The sequence below is a fragment of the Anolis carolinensis genome, chromosome 3 (assembly GCF_035594765.1).
Source record: "Anolis carolinensis isolate JA03-04 chromosome 3, rAnoCar3.1.pri, whole genome shotgun sequence".
Lineage (NCBI taxonomy): Eukaryota > Metazoa > Chordata > Lepidosauria > Squamata > Dactyloidae > Anolis > Anolis carolinensis.
In genome coordinates, this window is record NC_085843.1 from 162,985,812 (window position 1) to 163,003,643 (window position 17,832).

Genomic DNA, 17,832 nt, shown 5'->3' on the forward strand with positions numbered 1-17,832 from the left:
TACAAGTCCAGCAACAGTGGAAGTACGTGCCTTCCTTTTCACCACATTTCCAGCATTTATTTGAAGTAGACTTATAGTATTTTGATAATTTCTGTGGGGTCAGATATAATAATAATAATAAAACTTTATTTATACCCCGCCACCATCTCCCCAGCGGGGACTCGTGGCGGCTAACATGGGGCCATGCCCAAAGCAATACAATATAATAAAATATAAAACAGCATATCATAACATAATTAAAAGTAATACAATAGATAATAATAGACATCACATCAAGAAATCAAGAAACAGTAAAACAAGAGCAGGCCGCATGAACACAAAGATAAAACCCGGAGTGAGAGGGACAGAGGGGTACTCCAATGTGGACAGGGACATATGAAAGTGGGGCAGTTTAGAGGATAAATGTTTGGGGGGGATACCATCTATAAAAAAATTTCAACCAGCTTTCTTTTAGGTCTACCAAGTACAGTAGAGTCTCACTTATCCAACACTCGCTTATCCAACGTCCTGGATTATCCAACGCATTTTTGTAGTTAATGTTTTCAATATATCGTGATATTTTGATGCTAAATTCATAAATACAGTAATTACTAAATAGCATTACTATGTATTGAAGTATTTTTTCTGTAAGATTTGTTGTATAACATGATGTTTTGGTGCTTAATTTGTAAAATCATAACCTAATTTGATGTTTAATAGGCTTTTCCTTAATCTCTCCTTATTATCCAACATATTCGCTTATCCAACGTTCTACCGGCCCATAACGTTGGATAAGCGAGACTCTACTGTACGTAAATTTTAGTCTACGATTCCACAAGATATATAAACCCCACTTGCCTAGTTTTCAACACCTCACAACTTCTGAGGATGCCTGCCATAGATGTGGGCCAAACCTCAGGAGAGAATGCTTCTGGAAGCATGGCCATACAGAACGGAAAAATCACAACAACCCAAAATCAATCCAATGCCTTAGAATCATGGGAGTTGTAGTTTGACAAGGTCTTGAGTAGCCTTCACTTGCCAAACTACAAATCGCAGGCTTCCATAGCACTGAGCCATAGCCAGTTAAAAGGAGTATCAAGCTGCATTCAGATATATCCATAATAGAGTCAATTTTTGACCTTCTCTTTGCCTTTTTTTTTTTTTTAGTTTGGATTACACTGCTATGCAATGAAGTTAAAATTGGGTTATATGGCAGTGAAGATCTAGCTTTTCTCCTCCAGGCAAAGAGAAAGGGAGTTAAGTCGGTGGGGAGCTTTAATGACGACTATGGGTTCCCGCCCCGCTCCCTACTTCCAGCCCCAACTTTGGAGGGAAACTTGCCTGAGACCCGCGAATGGGAAGTCTTGCGCCAGCTGCGCTCCGCTACGCAGAAAGCGAAAGTAAAAGGACGCCCCTCCTGCGCCTCTCTTTGCAAAGCCTCCCGCCTCCAGCGTCGAAAGCGGAGACTTTTCTCTCTCTCTCTCTCTCTCTCTCTCTCTCTCTTGCCCGCCTGCGTGGCTGCGGCAGCGTCGCTTCCCAACAGCGCCACCTGCTGGGCTGAAGCCTCCAGCGCAGTTTGGCACAAGCAAAGCCAAGTTGTCCCAGAAAAATGTATACACGCTTTCACTGCTCATCGTAGCCCTGGTGTTCATTCACTGCTGCTGCTCAGTCGTTTAGTCGTTTCCGACTCTTTGTGACCTCATGGACCAGTCCACGCCAGAGCTCCCTGTCGGCCGTCACCGCCCCCAGTTCCTTCAAGGTCAAGCCAGTCACTTCAAGGATACCGTCCATCCATCTTGCCCTTGGTCGGCCTCTCTTCCTTTTTCCCTCCATTTTCCCCAGCATCGTGATCTTTTCCAAGCTTTCCTGTCTCCTCATGATGTGGCCAAAATACTTCAGCTTTGCCTTTAATATCCTTCCTTCCAGTGAACAGCCGGGTATTATTTCCTGGAGGATGGACTGGTTGGATCTTCTTGCGGTCCAAGCGACTCAGGATTTTCCTCCAGCACCAGAGTTCAAAAGCGTCTATCTTCCTTCGCGCAGCCTTCCTTATGGTCCAGCTCTCGCATCCATAGGTTACTATGGGGAATATCATTGCTTTGACTATGCGGACCTTCGTTGCCAGTGTGATGTCTCTGCTCTTCACTATGTTGTCAAGGCTGGCCATTGCTCTCCTCCCAAGAAGTAAATGTCTTCTGATTTCCTGGCTGCAGTGATCTTCGCGCCTAGAAATATAAAGTCTGTCACTGCCTCCATGTTGTCTCCTTCTATTTGCCAGTTGTCAATAGGTGTAGTTGGCATGATCTTGGATTTCTTGACTTTTAACTGCAACCCAGCTTTTGCACTTTCTTCTTTCACCTTGGTGATAAGGCTCCTCAGCTCTTCCTCACTTTCGGCCATCAGAGTGGTATCATCTGCATATGTACGGTTGTTAATGTTTCTTCCAGCAATTTTAACTCCGGCCTTGGATTCCTCAAGCCCCGCATGTCGCATGATGTGTTCTGCATACAAGTTGAATAGGGAGGGTGAAAGTATGCAGCCCTACCGCACTCCTTTCCCAATCTTGAACCAGTCTGTTGTTCTGTGATCTGTTCTTACTGTGGCTCCTTGGTCTTTATACAGATTTCTCAGGAGACAGACAAGGTGACTTGGTATCCCCATACCACCAAGAACATGCCATTCACATGTTCATTCACAGGCTGAGCAAATACTAGTAGGTGAAAGAATGAGCAGTATAATCATCATCGAATAATCACTGTGACACTTTGCAAACAGAATAAAAATGGTAAAATATGCTGGCAAGAATTTCTGTAATAAGAAGGGTTACTGGAGAAAGGGAGCCACAGGAAATTTTTTGAAAACTTATTCAGAACTTGGGTTGCTGTGAGTTTTCCGGTATTTATTTATTTATTTATTTATTTATTTATTTACAGTATTTATATTCCATCCTTCTCACCCCGAAGGGAACTCAGGGTGGATCACATTGTACACATATAAGGAAAACATTCAATGCCATATAACATAGAACAGACACAGGGACAGACACAGAGGCAATTTAAACCTTCTCCAGCTTCCTGAGGGTATGCTTGATTCCGGCCACAGGGGGAGCAGCTGCTTCATCATCCACTGTGACAGCAACTTTCTCATTCCAATGGCAGCTGGGTGATTTTTTTTAAATTAGCCTCCCCACATATAAGAGGTACCTAAATTTCCTACTTGATAGATGTTTTGGGTTGCTTAGGTCAACAATGAGCAGGGGCTATTTTTTTATTTTAATTGTTGAGTGCTCACTCTGACACGGGCTGGCCTCGAACTCATGACCTCTTGGTCACAGTGATTTATTGCAGCTGGCTGCTAACCAGCCTGTGCCACAGCCCAGCCCCATGTTCCAGAAGCATTCTTTCCTAATGGTTCCCCTGCATCTATGGCAAGCATCCTCAGAGGTTGTGAAGTCTGTTGAAAACTAGGCAAGTGGGGTTTATATATCTTTGGAAGGTCCAGGGTCGGATTCCCCCAGGTAGGGAGCAGGCAGGCTTTGAAGGAAGGCAAGGCCATTCAATGCTAATGAAGCTGGCCAATTGCACCATTCACTACCAGTAATTAAATCTGAATGGAGCCCCCAATGGTGCAATGGGTGAAAGCTTTTTGCAGGGGTCAGCGGTTCAAATCTGGGGAGTGGGGTGAGGACCCATCTGTCAGCTCTAGTTCCCCATGCAGAGACATGAGAGAAGACTCCCACAGGATGGTAAAACATCAAACACCCAGGCATCCCCTGGGCAACGTCCTTGCAGACGACCAATTCTCTCACACCAAAAGCAACTTGCATTTTCTCAAGTCGCTCCTGACACACACAAAAAGCCTGAATCAGTTGTATGGATGACAAGGGTTTAATTGCCTTGTTTGCCTTGTTCTTCTTTCCTTAATGGTGATCCTCAGCGAATAAATGATAATCTGAAGATGAAACAACATATATTTAGAAGTCTGAGTTGAAGCTCCATCATGTAAATATTAACAATTAGATGCTCTCACTCATATGACCATGATGTTTCTCTGTGAGTTCACTCTTCTATTTTAAGAAAGGTATCACTGAATTCTCCTGTTGCGTTTCCTCCCATGAACTCTTACACAGTTGCCAAAATAACCTCTCTTAGTAAGTGGCAGCTTTAAAAACCAGACAACAGCTGAGTTTGAAAGAAGCGCAGCAACAGGGAAGCAGAACGTTGAACTGTGGACAGATTGGAGGGTTTTATACGAAGCAACACATTTTCTTTTTGTACTTTTGTATCCCTCAAAAGTTTTGTGTTTTTTTTCAATTTAAATAATCCCTTGGATAATTTCAAGATGAATATTCAGCCTTGTGCCAGATGTGGTTATGGGGTTTATCCCGCAGAGAAGATTAACTGTATTGATCAGGTCAGTACTGCTGTTTTTGGACATAATGAAAAAAATTCTGATATAATATATCCACAAATATTTGAATAGATAGACAACACCTATAGTAATTTAAATAACTTGAAACTATACTAAATTATTCTGATCTTTATAAATGGTAATTGACTTTGATGTCAAAGCTAAACTTTGTTGATATTTAGCAGAACATTTGTATATCTCTAAAAAAAATCTCTATATTTCTACATGACAGAAATAGATCTTTGGTGTCTGCTTTTTCATACATTTATTGTACTGCCAATAATAATCACTTGGTTTTTAAAAAAGAGACTAATGAAATATGGCACAGAAGCAACTTTCACTGTATTCTTGTCCTTGCTATTTCCAGACATGGCATAAAGCCTGCTTTCACTGCGAAACCTGCAAGATGATGTTAACCGTAAATAACTTTGTCAGCCACCAAAAAAGGCCTTACTGTCAAGCGTAAGTGTGTCTTTGGTCTTGTAGCCAATATTACAGGTTAAGTTTCTCTTATCTGGAATTCTGAAATCCAAAATGCTTCAAAATTCAAAATCATCCACAAATGGGGCTGAAATAGTGACACTTCTGCTTTCTGATGATTGAATGTGCACAAACTTTATGCACATTTCATGCACAAAATTATTTTAATAATTACCTTTATGCTATGTTTGCCAGATATATATACAGTAGAGTCTCACTTATCCAAGTTAAACGGGCCGGCAGAAGCTTGGATAAGCAAATATCTTGGATAATAAGGAGGGATTAAGGAAAAGTCTATTAAACATCAAATTAGGTTATGATTTTACAAATTAAGAACCAAAACATCATGTTATACAACAAAGTTGACAGAAAAAGTAGTTCAGTACGCAGTAATGTTATGTTGTAATTACTGTATTTACGAATTTAGCACCAAAATATCGCGATATATTGAAAACATTGACTACAAAAATGGCTTGGACAATCCAGAACCTTGGATAAGTGAGGCTTGGATAAGTGAGACTCTACTGTATATGAAACATACATGAATTTCATATCTAGACTTGGGTCCATCTCAAAGATTTTTCATTATGTACATAATATTTGCGTATATAAGGATTCCAAAGAATGCAAAATCCAAATACAGTAGAGTCTCACTTATCCAACACTCACTTACCCAACGTTCTGGATTATCCAATGAATTTTTGTAGTCAATGTTTTCAATACATCGTGATATTTTGGTGCTAAATTCGTAAATAAAGTAATTACTACATAGCATTACTGCATATTGAACTACTTTTTCTGTCAAATTTGTTATATAACATGATGTTTTGGTGCTTAATTTGTAAAATCATAACCTAATTTGATGTTTAATAGGCTTTTCCTTAATCCCTCCTTATTATCCAACATATTCACTTATCCAACGTTCTGCCGGCCCGTTTATGTTGGATAAGTGAGACTCTACTGTACTTCTAGTCTCAAGTATTTCAGATAAAGAAATGCAATCTGTGTTATGGCTATGAAATTCATTATCAAGATATGAATGAAATGAATTTTGATAAAGACTTGTCCAGATTATTAGTTGTTCCTTCCATCCTGGTCAAACTGTTTTTACTGTTTACATTGTTTTCTTACTGAATTTTAGTTATAGGAATTTCTAGAGTTATATGCATATGGAAGCTCTATTTGTGCTTGCTGAGAGATTTTGAAAAGTGTGATTCAAAACTGTACTCTTCCCAACCTCTGCTGTACAAGTGGACACGGAAGCAAGCAAACAAACAAAAACAGCTCCAAGCAGACTTACAGCACCTTAGACAGAAAATATGGTGTAGGGTTATCTTCTAGGGGCTACAGCATTTGGTGAGAATTGTGTGGCCCTTCAGATGTTGTTTAAGTGCAACTCTCAGCATTCCTCCCTTTGAACTATGTTGGCTAGAGCTTGTTGTGAGTTACATTCCGACACGGGAACAGCCAAGTGATTCCCAAGTGAGTGTAGAGCTTTGCGGATTTGTGATGACATGCAAAGCCCTAAATGGCTTAGATCCTTGATACACAAGAGAAGGCTTACTTTCTATATACACTTGTGGGAACAACTGCTGTGGTGGCCTAGTTTTTGGGCACCCTCTCCTAGAATGGCGCCAATTGGTGTCATTCTGGCATCAGTAACAACAAGGTTTTGGGGCCTGATTCCATAGAAATTGCTATATGTGCATTGTTTTAAATTGTCCTCAAGTCTTTCAACTTGGTTTTAAAAAATTGGGTTTTCTTAGTTAAATAGCGTAATATGGCATTACAGAAGAGATCAGAGATACAGCTCAAGATGTTCAAAAGATAGTTGTTTTGTTAATAGTACGATTGTTGAGAACGCGAGAGAGGGCCTTCTTGGTTGTTATTCCTAGACTCCAGAACTCCCTTCCCAGGAAAGCTAAAATAGCCCCTCCTTTGTTGTCTTTCCATTAACAGAGAAAATTATTTTTATTCCAACAGACCTTTAAAATAGAATTTTTTTTAAAAGAACCAATTAGGGAGTGTTGTATTTTTAAATGAATTGTTTTGAATAGATTTTTCATTTATTTAATTTTATTTTAGTCTTTCAAATCAAAGTCTATTTTTTTAATAGTATGAATAATTTAATCCTATTTTAATGTGTTGTCGAAGGCTTTCATGGTCGGGATCACAGGGTTGTTGTATGTTTTCCGGGCTGTATGGCCATGTTCCAGAAGTATTCTCTCCTGACGTTTCGCCCACATCTATGGCAGGCATCCTCATAGGTAGTGAGGATTCTCTCCTGACGTTTCGCCCACATCTATGGCAGGCATCCTCATAGGTAGTGAGGATTCTCTCCTGACGTTTCGCCCACATCTATGGCAGGCATCCTCATAGGTAGTGAGGATTCTCTCCTGACATTTCGCCCACATCTATGGCAGGCATCCTCAGAGGTTGCGAGAATTCTCTCCTGACGTTTCGCCCACATCTATGGCAGGCATCCTCACAACCCCTGAGGATGCCTGCCATAGATGTGGGAGAAATGTCAGGAGAGACTACTTCTGGAACATGGCCATACAGCCCGGAAAACATACAACAACCCTGTAATCCTATTTTAATTGAATTTTATTCTTTCAAATCAAAGTCTAATTTTTAAAATAGTATGAATAATTAGTCCTATTTTAACACTTGCTTGAATGTTCCCAATTTGTATTGTTCTTTTCAATTGTGAGCCACTTTGTTCTCATTTTGGGGGAAAACATAATCGTCATCAACTGGCCTCTATTTTTAAAACATTAAAGTAACATTTTGACAAGTACAGTAGAGTCTCCCTTATCCAAGCCTCGCTTATCCAAGTTTATGGATTATCCAAGCCATTTTTGTAGTCAATGTTTTCAATATATCGTGATATTTTGGTGCTAAATTCGTAAATACAGTAATTACAACATAACATTACTGCGTATTCAACTACTTTTTCTGTCAACTTTGTTGTATAACATGATGTTTTGGTTCTTAATTTGTAAAATCATAACCTAATTTGATGTTTAATAGGCTTTTCCTTAATCCCTCCTTATTATCCAAGATATTTGCTTATCCAAGCTTCTGCTGCCCCGTTTAGCTTGGATAAGTGAGACTCTACTGTATTTACATTTTTTTTTCTGTAGATGTAATGCATATCCCCTAGTTTCTCCTTCTTTTAATATACTTTTGATCTGTTTAAATTATCTGATAATTTTACATAGTTAAACATATGTTATTGAGCAACATCCTGATTTTTTTAAACATAATGTTAGATGTAACATTTTAGTCAATTAAAATAAATTTAACTACCTTTAAAGTATAATTGAAATCACATTACTTCCTTCAAAATAGTCAATATTGTAATTAGGGGAGTCAAAATGACAGTTTAGCTTTACATTGACTCTTTGAGACTAATTAGTTTAATAATTGAACTAGATGGATTATGAAAAATCAATTTAGATAATCTTCTTTGCCCTTGAAGAAAATAAGATTTTATTCCATTTTATTTAATAGCAGTAATAGATCTCTCTGTCTCCCTCCCTTTTTCTTCTTACATTTTCATACCATCATGATGATGATTTTCATTTGTATCCCAACTTTCCCCCGATAATGGGATTCAAGACAACAAGCAGCATATTAAATAAATATGTTAAAAACAATTTAAAAATCAGATTAAAAGCATAACATTACAAAAAATAAACAGTTCGTAAATTAAAATATTAAATATTACAAATATTAAAATATCTGAACACAAGCCAATATATGGCTTTAATTGTGTCCAGAAGTGTACCAGCATCCGATGGAACTGTTGGAACATGGGAGCCCTTGATATGCCATTTGCAGTGCCCAGTGGACATGAACATGGTGCTGTTCATTACTCAACCCAGGAGCAATCCTGTTCCAGAGTCCCCCATCTGAATCAGCATCATTTTTGCCCTGTCAAGATGTACTCCTCATTGGCAATCTGGCTGTAGCTCTTTGAAGCAACAAAACTCTTTTCAAAGACAACCCCACATAGAGAGCATAACAATCATTCAAATGGGATGTACCACCCATTAGTTCTGAAGAAAGAGGAGAATAAATATTTCCCATGTCTCAGTACCAATATGAATCACCCATTCCATTGCTGTTATTCAGGGTTTTTGTTTTTTAAAATGTGCAGAACCTATTTATTGATATTCTTTATCATGCCGAGTCATGCTTTCCCAAAACTATTTTAAATTGAAGGAGACTTATTTGAGTTTGTCACAACCTAAACCAAAATTTAGCCACCACATCACATTTTATTTCTGAAGAAACAACCTCCCCTGTTTGACACTGGTACTTACTTGCAGTTATTATTTTAGTGTAAGAGATTCAAAACAAGCCAGAAATCATAAGCAGCTCAAATGCCCAGAGGCATATTCTGGGATCAGTATACATTCTTGTAGATTTCCAATGCAGTGGGATTTGTTAGAAAGACACTATTACTGAATACTAAACATGTGCGATCGATAAAAAATGTCTCATAAGCCATTACAAAATTAGGAGGTGCTGGCAGTTCATTTCTAAAGTGTTTCTATAGTATAGTAAAGGTAAAGGTTTTCTCTTGACATTAAGTCTAGTTGTGTCTGACTTTGAGGGTTGATGCTCATCTCCATTTCTAAGCCGAAGAACTGATGTTGTCCGTAGACACCTCCAACGTCATGTGGCCATCATGACTGCATGGAGTGCCATTACCTTCCCACTGGAGTGGTATCTATCGATCTACTCACATTTGCATGTTTTCAAACTGCTAGGTTGGCAGAAGCCAGGGCTAACCGTGGGAACTCACTCCGCTCCCTGGATTTGAAATGCCAATCTTTTGGTCAGCAAGTTCAACATCTTAGCAGTTTAACCTGCTATGCCACTGTATAGTTAGTGAAAAATTCATTACTATAATGAGAGTAACGAAAGTTCATTACTTTTTCATTATAGTAATTGCATGTAATTACTATAGTTGGGGAAACTTCCGGTGCTCTTTTCTCCTTCATTTTTACAGTTATTGGGGTGAAACTTGCAATAATGGTAGAGCACATTTACCACTGTTAGCCCTTAAGTTTCATAATATTTCATGTATCCACAGATTTTTGGTGAATATAAACAACGGCGCTCCATGCAGTCATGCCGGCCACATGACCTTGGAGGTGTCTACAGACAACGCTGGCTCTAGAAATGGAGATGAGCACCAACCCCCAGAGTCAGACATGACTGGACTTAATGTCAGGGAAAACCTTTACCTTTATAAACAACATTAAAAAACCCCCACAAGAGTTATCTCCTTGAATTTTCTATACAATGACACAAGATAACAGAAATAATTCTCCCAATCATCAGACATTTATACATCTACTAATTCTAGAGATTTTCAAAACAACCTTTTTTTTAACAAAAAATCACAACAGCTATCTCATTGAATGTCTTCCATGCATTAAACAATAGAAACTAATAATAAGCAATTCTACATTTTCATTGAATCCAGTATTCCATGATAACTGTAATGTAGTCCTCCAGCTTAAAGCACACAATACATATGCCAATAAAGTATCATATATGCACAATAAAAAGAATAGCCAGGAAAGAATTTTGATGGAGTTAGTATAGATGTGTTACCGAAATCAGCTATCTGCCACCAGGGGGCAGTGTAGGTCCAGCATGCCATGCTACTTTGAAAGCCAGGACTAGGTTAGAAGGCAATAACAGAGATTTAGTTATCTGACCAGATGGATGACAGAACAACATAACTGTGAAAAGAACTGACATAACTCATACAGAAAAGTGCAGCACATTTTCTAAAGTTTGGCAGCTATTCAAACTTGGTCAGGTCAGCTTCCTGGGATCCAACTTTTCATTGTCTGAGACTTACTCTTGACATCACAGACCGGGGCAGAGAGGAAGAGAGAACAGCTGGGATTGATGGGGGTTTAAAATTAAAGGTTTGTTGCTGTGCTTGCCTCTGAGGGTGTGGGCCCCATTGTCCAGACTGGAAAAAATGGTTATTTAGCACTAATGGACTTTGGAAACTTGGAATAATCTCTACACAAAGAGTGAGGCTTGGGAAATGAGAAAGTCAATCAAGTGGGTAAGCAAAATTTTTGATGAGTCCTGCGGGTTGTTGGCCATCAGTCTTTCAGCAGGGAGTACACTAGAATTAGCTGTGTTGTTTTTCAAAACAGCCACATAGTTCAGAGTCACATAAGCATAAAATAATGTAAGTTGTGTTTGATAACCTTGGATCTAATAGATCTTGTGCTGGTCTTTTGTACAGCAGGGGCTCAGTTATAGAAACAGAATGGCAACATATTGCAGTTGGCAGTTTGATTACATAAAACTTTACAACAGTGAAGAAGTTAGGAAAAAAGGGAAGAGATACCCAGCAGACTAAGCAGAGAGCTGGGTCTGTTTTGTTAATTAAAGAAATGTATGAATGTGTGTGTGTGTGTGTGTTATGTAGGTGTAGGTGTTTCTTGGGGTGACAGGGTTAACAGAATTTTATCTTTTTATTTTTATTTATCTTGAGGCTGACAGGGTGGAGCTCAGGAAGGGAGGGAAAGGTCAAACTTGAGGTGCTGGAGTCTTAACAGGGAAGAGCGGACAAGAAGGGGAATAGGCAGATAATGGGCTGGCCTGAGGGGTTTCCTGTCAAAACCAGTATTAGGCTTGTTAAATGATAATATTAATCTCTCAGGAATATTTGGGGTTGGGCTGGGGCTGAGTTTTTCATTTTAGAGCTTGAGTTTGCCAAGCTCTACAATGTTATAGATTTAGTTATTATTATTAGAAGAAAGGGGTTGATTTTTTGATAACAAACATATATTAAGATGTATCATCCTTGGGAATAATGAAAACAACAGCATGCCAACTCTGCAATCTGCTTTAAACCCCAGGGGCAACTACCATTTGTGTAAATAATTTGGGTAGGCAACATGTGACCCTGAAGCACAGACAACCCTTAAACTGCTTTTGTGGCCTCAACCACTTTGCAATTGGAACATTTTAAATGCCTATAATTATAATTACAATTATTTAATAATGGGTTCTGCATTTTCTGTAAACTATTATAAGTGATTAAGAGTTAATATGTACCTGGTGATAAATTGTGCCATATATCTGATATCTGAAAAAAGAGAAATGTATTCTTTTCCATTTCAAGTTATCAACCCCCCCCCCCCCAAAGTTGCCAGAATCACTTCCTCCCAAATATACCTTCTGAATAAAATATTTAAAAAGCTATCCATTGTTTTTTTCAGAATGTCAATTTTATTTAAACGTATCTATTGGTATGTGTATCTAAAAGAATCATTGTGACTGGCTTTCACTATACTAAATGCTTTCATTATATTATTGTACAACTGAACCTACTTTCTTTTATAGGCACAATCCAAAAAACAATACATTCACAAGTGTTTTTGAAACACCAATAAATATGAATGTGAAAAAGCAGTCTGAAGCTGTAAGCGAGGTAAGATGTTTTAAGAATAAACATGTTTTATATTATAGTAACATAACCATTTTCTTTTGATACTAATTAAAAGCCAACTAAGTCCTCTTTACTATGCCTTTTCATGGCTGTGTAGAATTACTCACAGCTATTGGTTCACACTTCTGCTCTTGCCTTGGCAACAACTTTTTTCCGGTTTTATTTCTTGGGTGATTATATACATTTTACCAATCAAATGTTCTTCATCAGTACAATATTGTAACTCTAATTCATATTTATTCTACCGTAGTCAAAACCATAATGTTTTATCCATCTTAAATCTTTCAAATATTTGTCTATATTATAAGAATACAAATGAAGACTGTAATTCTTGTACAATAATTTTTATTTAATTTAATCCTATATTTTTCTTGACTAAATTCTAAATTTTGGTAAATTAACCATCCTTTTTCTGTAGTCATTCCTTGTGCATAAAAAAGGTTCATACATTTGGACATAACCTCAAAAGGGCACATCTTCAAAACTATTATTAAAATCCACACTCACCTTAACTTTATTGTACCACAATACTCATGCCACCCAAACATTTAGCCATGTTCTTCTAGATCCAACAGCCCTTTTTTATTTAGTATAATCCAATATTTCAACCAAACCGGGTAGTATGATGCAAAATACGATTTCAAATGTGGTAATCCTAGGCAATTTCTTTGTTTTGCAGCCTGTAGAATGTTGAACATAACTCTTGAATCCTCTCTTGCCATGTAAACTTAAACAGGCCCTTCTGCCTCTGTCTAAATGAAATATTTTTGGTCAAAATTGCTATCGTATGAAATAAAAACAGCATTCTGGGCATTGGTTTCATCTTTGTCACTAAAATTCTCCTCAACATCTTTAGTCTCTTCTCATTAAAGATATTCTTAATTATTTGTTCCAAGGTTGAATAAAAGAGTTTCCCAATTACTGGGAAATCCTGCCAGAAACAATAATAGACCAGAAAGATACTGCATATTTTTTTCTTTTGCATTCAGTGCTGCAAATAATTTTTTTGCAGAAAAATACACAAAAACCTGATTTGCTGAAAACATGAAAATTGAATATTTGAATACCAGGCAAATACAGTGAATGAATATTCATTTTTTCCTGCAGTGGGGATAAATAGCAAGGGATTTACATTCTGGCTGACAACTATTATATAGTGACTATTTTCAGGCCTTGACCATCAGAAAGTCTGTGCCAATCCAAATAACGTGCTTGAAAATCCAGGCAGAGTACTTAATGCTTTCTTTGCCTCAGTCTTCTTGGAAAAAGAAAGCTGTCCTCAACCTCAGCAACATGGAGTGGATGAATGATTAGGGGAAATCCAACCTCAAATAGGGAAACAAGTTGTCCAAGTTCACCTGGCCACTCTAAACAAATTCAAGTCCCCAGGCCAGATCAACTGCATCCAAGAGTATTGAAGGAACTAGCGGAATTTATTTCAGAACCACTAGCAATCATCTTTGAGAGTTCTTGGAGAACGGGAAAAGTCCTAGCAGATTGGAGGAGGACAAATGTGGTCCCTATCTTCAAGAAGGGAAAAAAGGACAGCCCAAACAATTACCATCCAGTCAGCCTCACGATGATACCGGGCAAGATTCTGGAAAAGATTGTTAAGGAAGTGGTCTGCAAACACTTAGAAACAAATGCTGTCATCGCTAACAGTCAACACGGATTTATCAAAAACAAATCATGCCAGACTAATCTGATCTCTTTTTTCAATAGCGTTACGAGTTGGGTAGATGCAGGGAACGCCATGGATGCAGTGTATTTGGATTTCAGTAAGGCCTTTGACAAGTTCCCCTATGACCTTCTGGCAAACAAACTAGTCAAATGTAGACAAATCTATGGCTAGGTGGATCTGTAATTGGCTAAGTGAACGAACGAACACCAATGCTTCCTCTTCATCCTGGAAAGAAGTGACAAGTGGAGTGCCACAGGGTTCCATCCTGGGCCCAGTTCTGTTCAACATCTTTATTAATGACTTATGAAGGGTTAGAAGGCATGATCATCAAGTTTGCAGACAACACCAAACTGAGACGGACAACTATTACTCCAGAAGACAGGAGCGGAATTCAAAACAATCTTAACAAATTAGAGAGATGGGCCAAAAATAACAAAACGAAGTTCAACAGGGGCAAATGCAAGATACTCCACTTTAGGCAGAAAAAATGAAATGCAAAGATACAGAATTGGAAATGCTTGGCTCGACAGCAGTACATGTGAAAAAGATCTTGGCGTCCTCGTGGACAACAAGTTAAACATAAGCCAACAATGCGATGCGGCAGCAAAAAAAAAGCCAATGGGATTTTGGCCTTCATAAATAGGTATATAGTGTCTAGATCCAGGGAAGTTATGCTACCCCTCTATTCTGCCTTGGTCACACCACACCTGGAATATTGTGCAATAATTCTAGGCATTGCAATTGAAGGGAGATGTTGACAAGCTGGAATGCATCCAAAGGAGGGCGACTAAAATGATCAAGGGTCTGGAGAACAAGCCCTATGAGGAGCAGCTTAAAGAGCTCGGCATGTTTAACCTGCAGAAGAGAAGGCTGAGGGGAGACATGATGAGGGCCATGTATAAATATGTGAAGGAAAGTCATAGAGAGGAGGGAACAAGCTTGTTTTCTGCTGCCCTGGAGACTAAGACGTGGAACACCGGCTTCAAACTACAGGAAAGGAGATTCCACCTGAACATTAGGAAGAACTTCCTCAACTCTGAGAGCTGTTCAGTAATGTAACTCTCTGCCCTGGAGAGTGGTTAAGGCGCCTTCTTTGAAGGCTTTTAAGCAGAGGCTGGATGGCCATCTGACACAGGTGCTTTGAATGCGATTTTCTTGCTTCTTGGCAGGGAGTTGTACTAGATGGCCCATGAGGTCTCTTCCAGCTCTATGATTCTATTATTCTACTTTGGTAGAGTTGTATTGTAAACTCAGAGAATGAAGCATTATCAGTCTGAATCAAATCAATTCCAGAGTCCTGCCTATTTCAGTGTTTCGAATAATTACACACACAGAGAGAGGATGTACATTCAGAGCAATACCCAACATTAAAGCAAGTAGTGGTTTTACTTTGAACAAAGTACATTATATAGACCTTCATCTATGCATGCATAAGGAATTATGGGAATTGAGTGGTTATTACTTATGATACAATACTGAAAAAGCCAAGTTGAACTTCAGCCTTATTTTTTATTCATTTAAAATCATTGTAACATTCATATAATGTGTGTTAAAAAGTCTTGCCTAAATAAGAATTGCAAGACCTCTCAGTGGCTCCCATAGTTAATATACCACTGAACATCCACATCCTTCTGCACCCAATTTTTTTTTTTGCTAGGGATGCTGATCTGGGTGTGGGAAGTATGTTAAGTTCACTCGGAGGAGTTCATGCAAACGTTTTCTGTAGCTTTGTTTCACAGTCCAAGTCTTCCTTTGAATTTTCATTTCAAATGAAGCAGAAAACTCAAAGGAAAACTCATCTGAAACAGTCAAGTCTTTGACACCAAACCACAGTGTCTGCAGATTCATTAGAATCTGAACCCAGGTTCACTAAACAAAAAAAGACATTTTAAACCTCTGATGAACCTAGTACTTGGATCTGAGTTTCTAACAAAATATAGTTAAGTGCATTTTACATGGTTACGCTTAGTAAATCTGGTGAAAAGTCAGGGGCCACTAGATGTTACCCCTAGTTTGAAGTTCTAGGAAATTGTCTGAAATACATCTATACTTTCAAAAACTGTTACTTTGTTGCAAGCTACAACTCTCCAAATGTATAGATTTCCATCTTATACGTCATCCCAGTTTTCACAGCAGACACAGGATATATATAAGTATTTAATCAGAAGGCAATCCCTCCATGTTTAGTTGGTTTATTCCCATGCAATTATGTTGGATTGTGTCTTTACAAATGATAAAAACAGGATAGGATTATTATTATTATTATTATTATTATTATTATTATTATTATTATTATTATTATTATTATATTTTATTTGGAATTTCTATTTTTCCTGAATTGTGGAAAGTATTGTCCTCATGGCTTTGACACCATTACTTTGCATTGTATTTTAATATGATAATTCCCAAAATGTTGTTGTTTATTTGTTCAGTCACTTCCAACTCTTTGTGACCTCAGGGACCAGCCCATGCCAGAGCTTCCTGTAAGCTGTGGCCACCCCCCAGTTCCTTCAAGGTCAAGCCAGTCACTTCAAGGATACCATCCATCCATCTTGCCCTTGGTGGGCCCCTCTTCCTTTTTCCTTCCTTTTCCCCCAGCATCATTCTCTTCTGTAAGCTTTCCTGTCTTTTTATGATGTGGCCAAAGTACTTCATCTTTGCCTCTAATATCCTTCCTTCCAGTGAGGAGCCGGGCATTTTTTCCTGGAGTATAGACTGGTTGGATCTTCTTGAGGTCCAAGGCACTCTCAGATTTTTTTCCCCAACACCACAGTTCAAAAGCGTCTATCTTCCTTTGCTCAGCTTCCTTCCCAAAATACTTTTTAAAAATCCCAACACTGAGCTCGCTGTAGCTGAAGATATAACAACTGCAGCAGGTATATTTCTTTCGGCATCACTCATGACAGATCTATTCTGGAATGAATTTGAGATTAACAACAATTTCTATTTCTGTTTGATGGCTATGATAGGAGATCCTATTACTTCTAGTATATGTGTCTCTGAATGTATGATAGAAAAACCAAAGGTCACTTTCCCTTCCCTTTGTCACACAATAAACACTTCTGGATCCTTTCAACTGCAAAGGGAAATTTGAGGTCCAAAAAGACTTCTCACATTCAAATTTGGTATACAAGGGATTTGGTTAGGAATTTCCCCCCTCTTGGTGTCTGAGATCATATGTCTTTCTTAAATGTCTGTCAGCCTTCTACTTCATATTTCAGCTGTATTCAGTGGTTTCAGTTCTACCTCAGCCATTTAGGAAGATATACGACTCACCTACATTATGCATAGTGAAACTGGGAAGAGGTAACAAACAGTAAGGATCAGCAATGGCAATATCCCAGTTGTCCTTTCTGAATTACACTGTTCTGGAGGACAGAGTTGTGAAAAGCATGTTCTGAACCTTCAGAACCAGATGTAGTGGAGACAGTTGCAGTGTTCATCTGATGATCTAATTGAATTCTGTAGTAGTAGGAGTGGAGTGGGATGGTAAATGTTATCTTCTTCTTATTTCAAGTACCTGAATGTCTTGGATCAGCCCTAGGTGAATGACTAGTCAGTGGACTGAATTACAGAACATCTTCTAGTCTGAGATATTGCCACTCATTATGTTCTCTTCTATTAGCTTTTCCAACAAGACAAAACACATCTAATGACTAAGGAAATGCTAACTCCCAAAAGCCGTCTCTCAAATGCTTTTTGGAACAGCTGAGGCTTTCAGCCACATGCTTCCCAGCAAGTTTCTCCCACCCGATTTGACTTGTCCTGGGATAAATGT

General features: G+C 38.4%; 2 protein-coding genes across 6 annotated transcripts in view; one reads left to right on the top strand and one right to left on the bottom strand.

Annotated features, from left to right (window-relative positions):
• Positions 1-1,481, bottom strand: part of casp7 (caspase 7) — a 36,833-nt gene extending 35,352 nt beyond the window's left edge. For 2 of the 3 annotated variants that reach the window (XM_003223441.4, XM_008114736.3), the window contains exon 1: positions 1,324-1,481. The gene's annotated coding sequence lies outside the window, so the exon portion shown is untranslated. The remainder of the gene's footprint in view (positions 1-1,323) is intronic. The other variant, XM_008114735.3, reaches the window with a different exon arrangement.
• Positions 1,482-4,136: 2,655 nt separating this feature from the next.
• Positions 4,137-17,832, top strand: part of nrap (nebulin related anchoring protein) — a 93,511-nt gene continuing 79,815 nt past the window's right edge. For all 3 annotated transcript variants that reach the window (XM_003223428.4, XM_062975710.1, XM_062975709.1), the window contains exons 1-3: positions 4,137-4,395; positions 4,760-4,854; positions 12,268-12,355. In XM_003223428.4, coding sequence (XP_003223476.2) covers positions 4,324-4,395; positions 4,760-4,854; positions 12,268-12,355 — 255 coding nt within the window. In that variant the 5' untranslated portion in view covers positions 4,137-4,323. The remainder of the gene's footprint in view (positions 4,396-4,759; positions 4,855-12,267; positions 12,356-17,832) is intronic.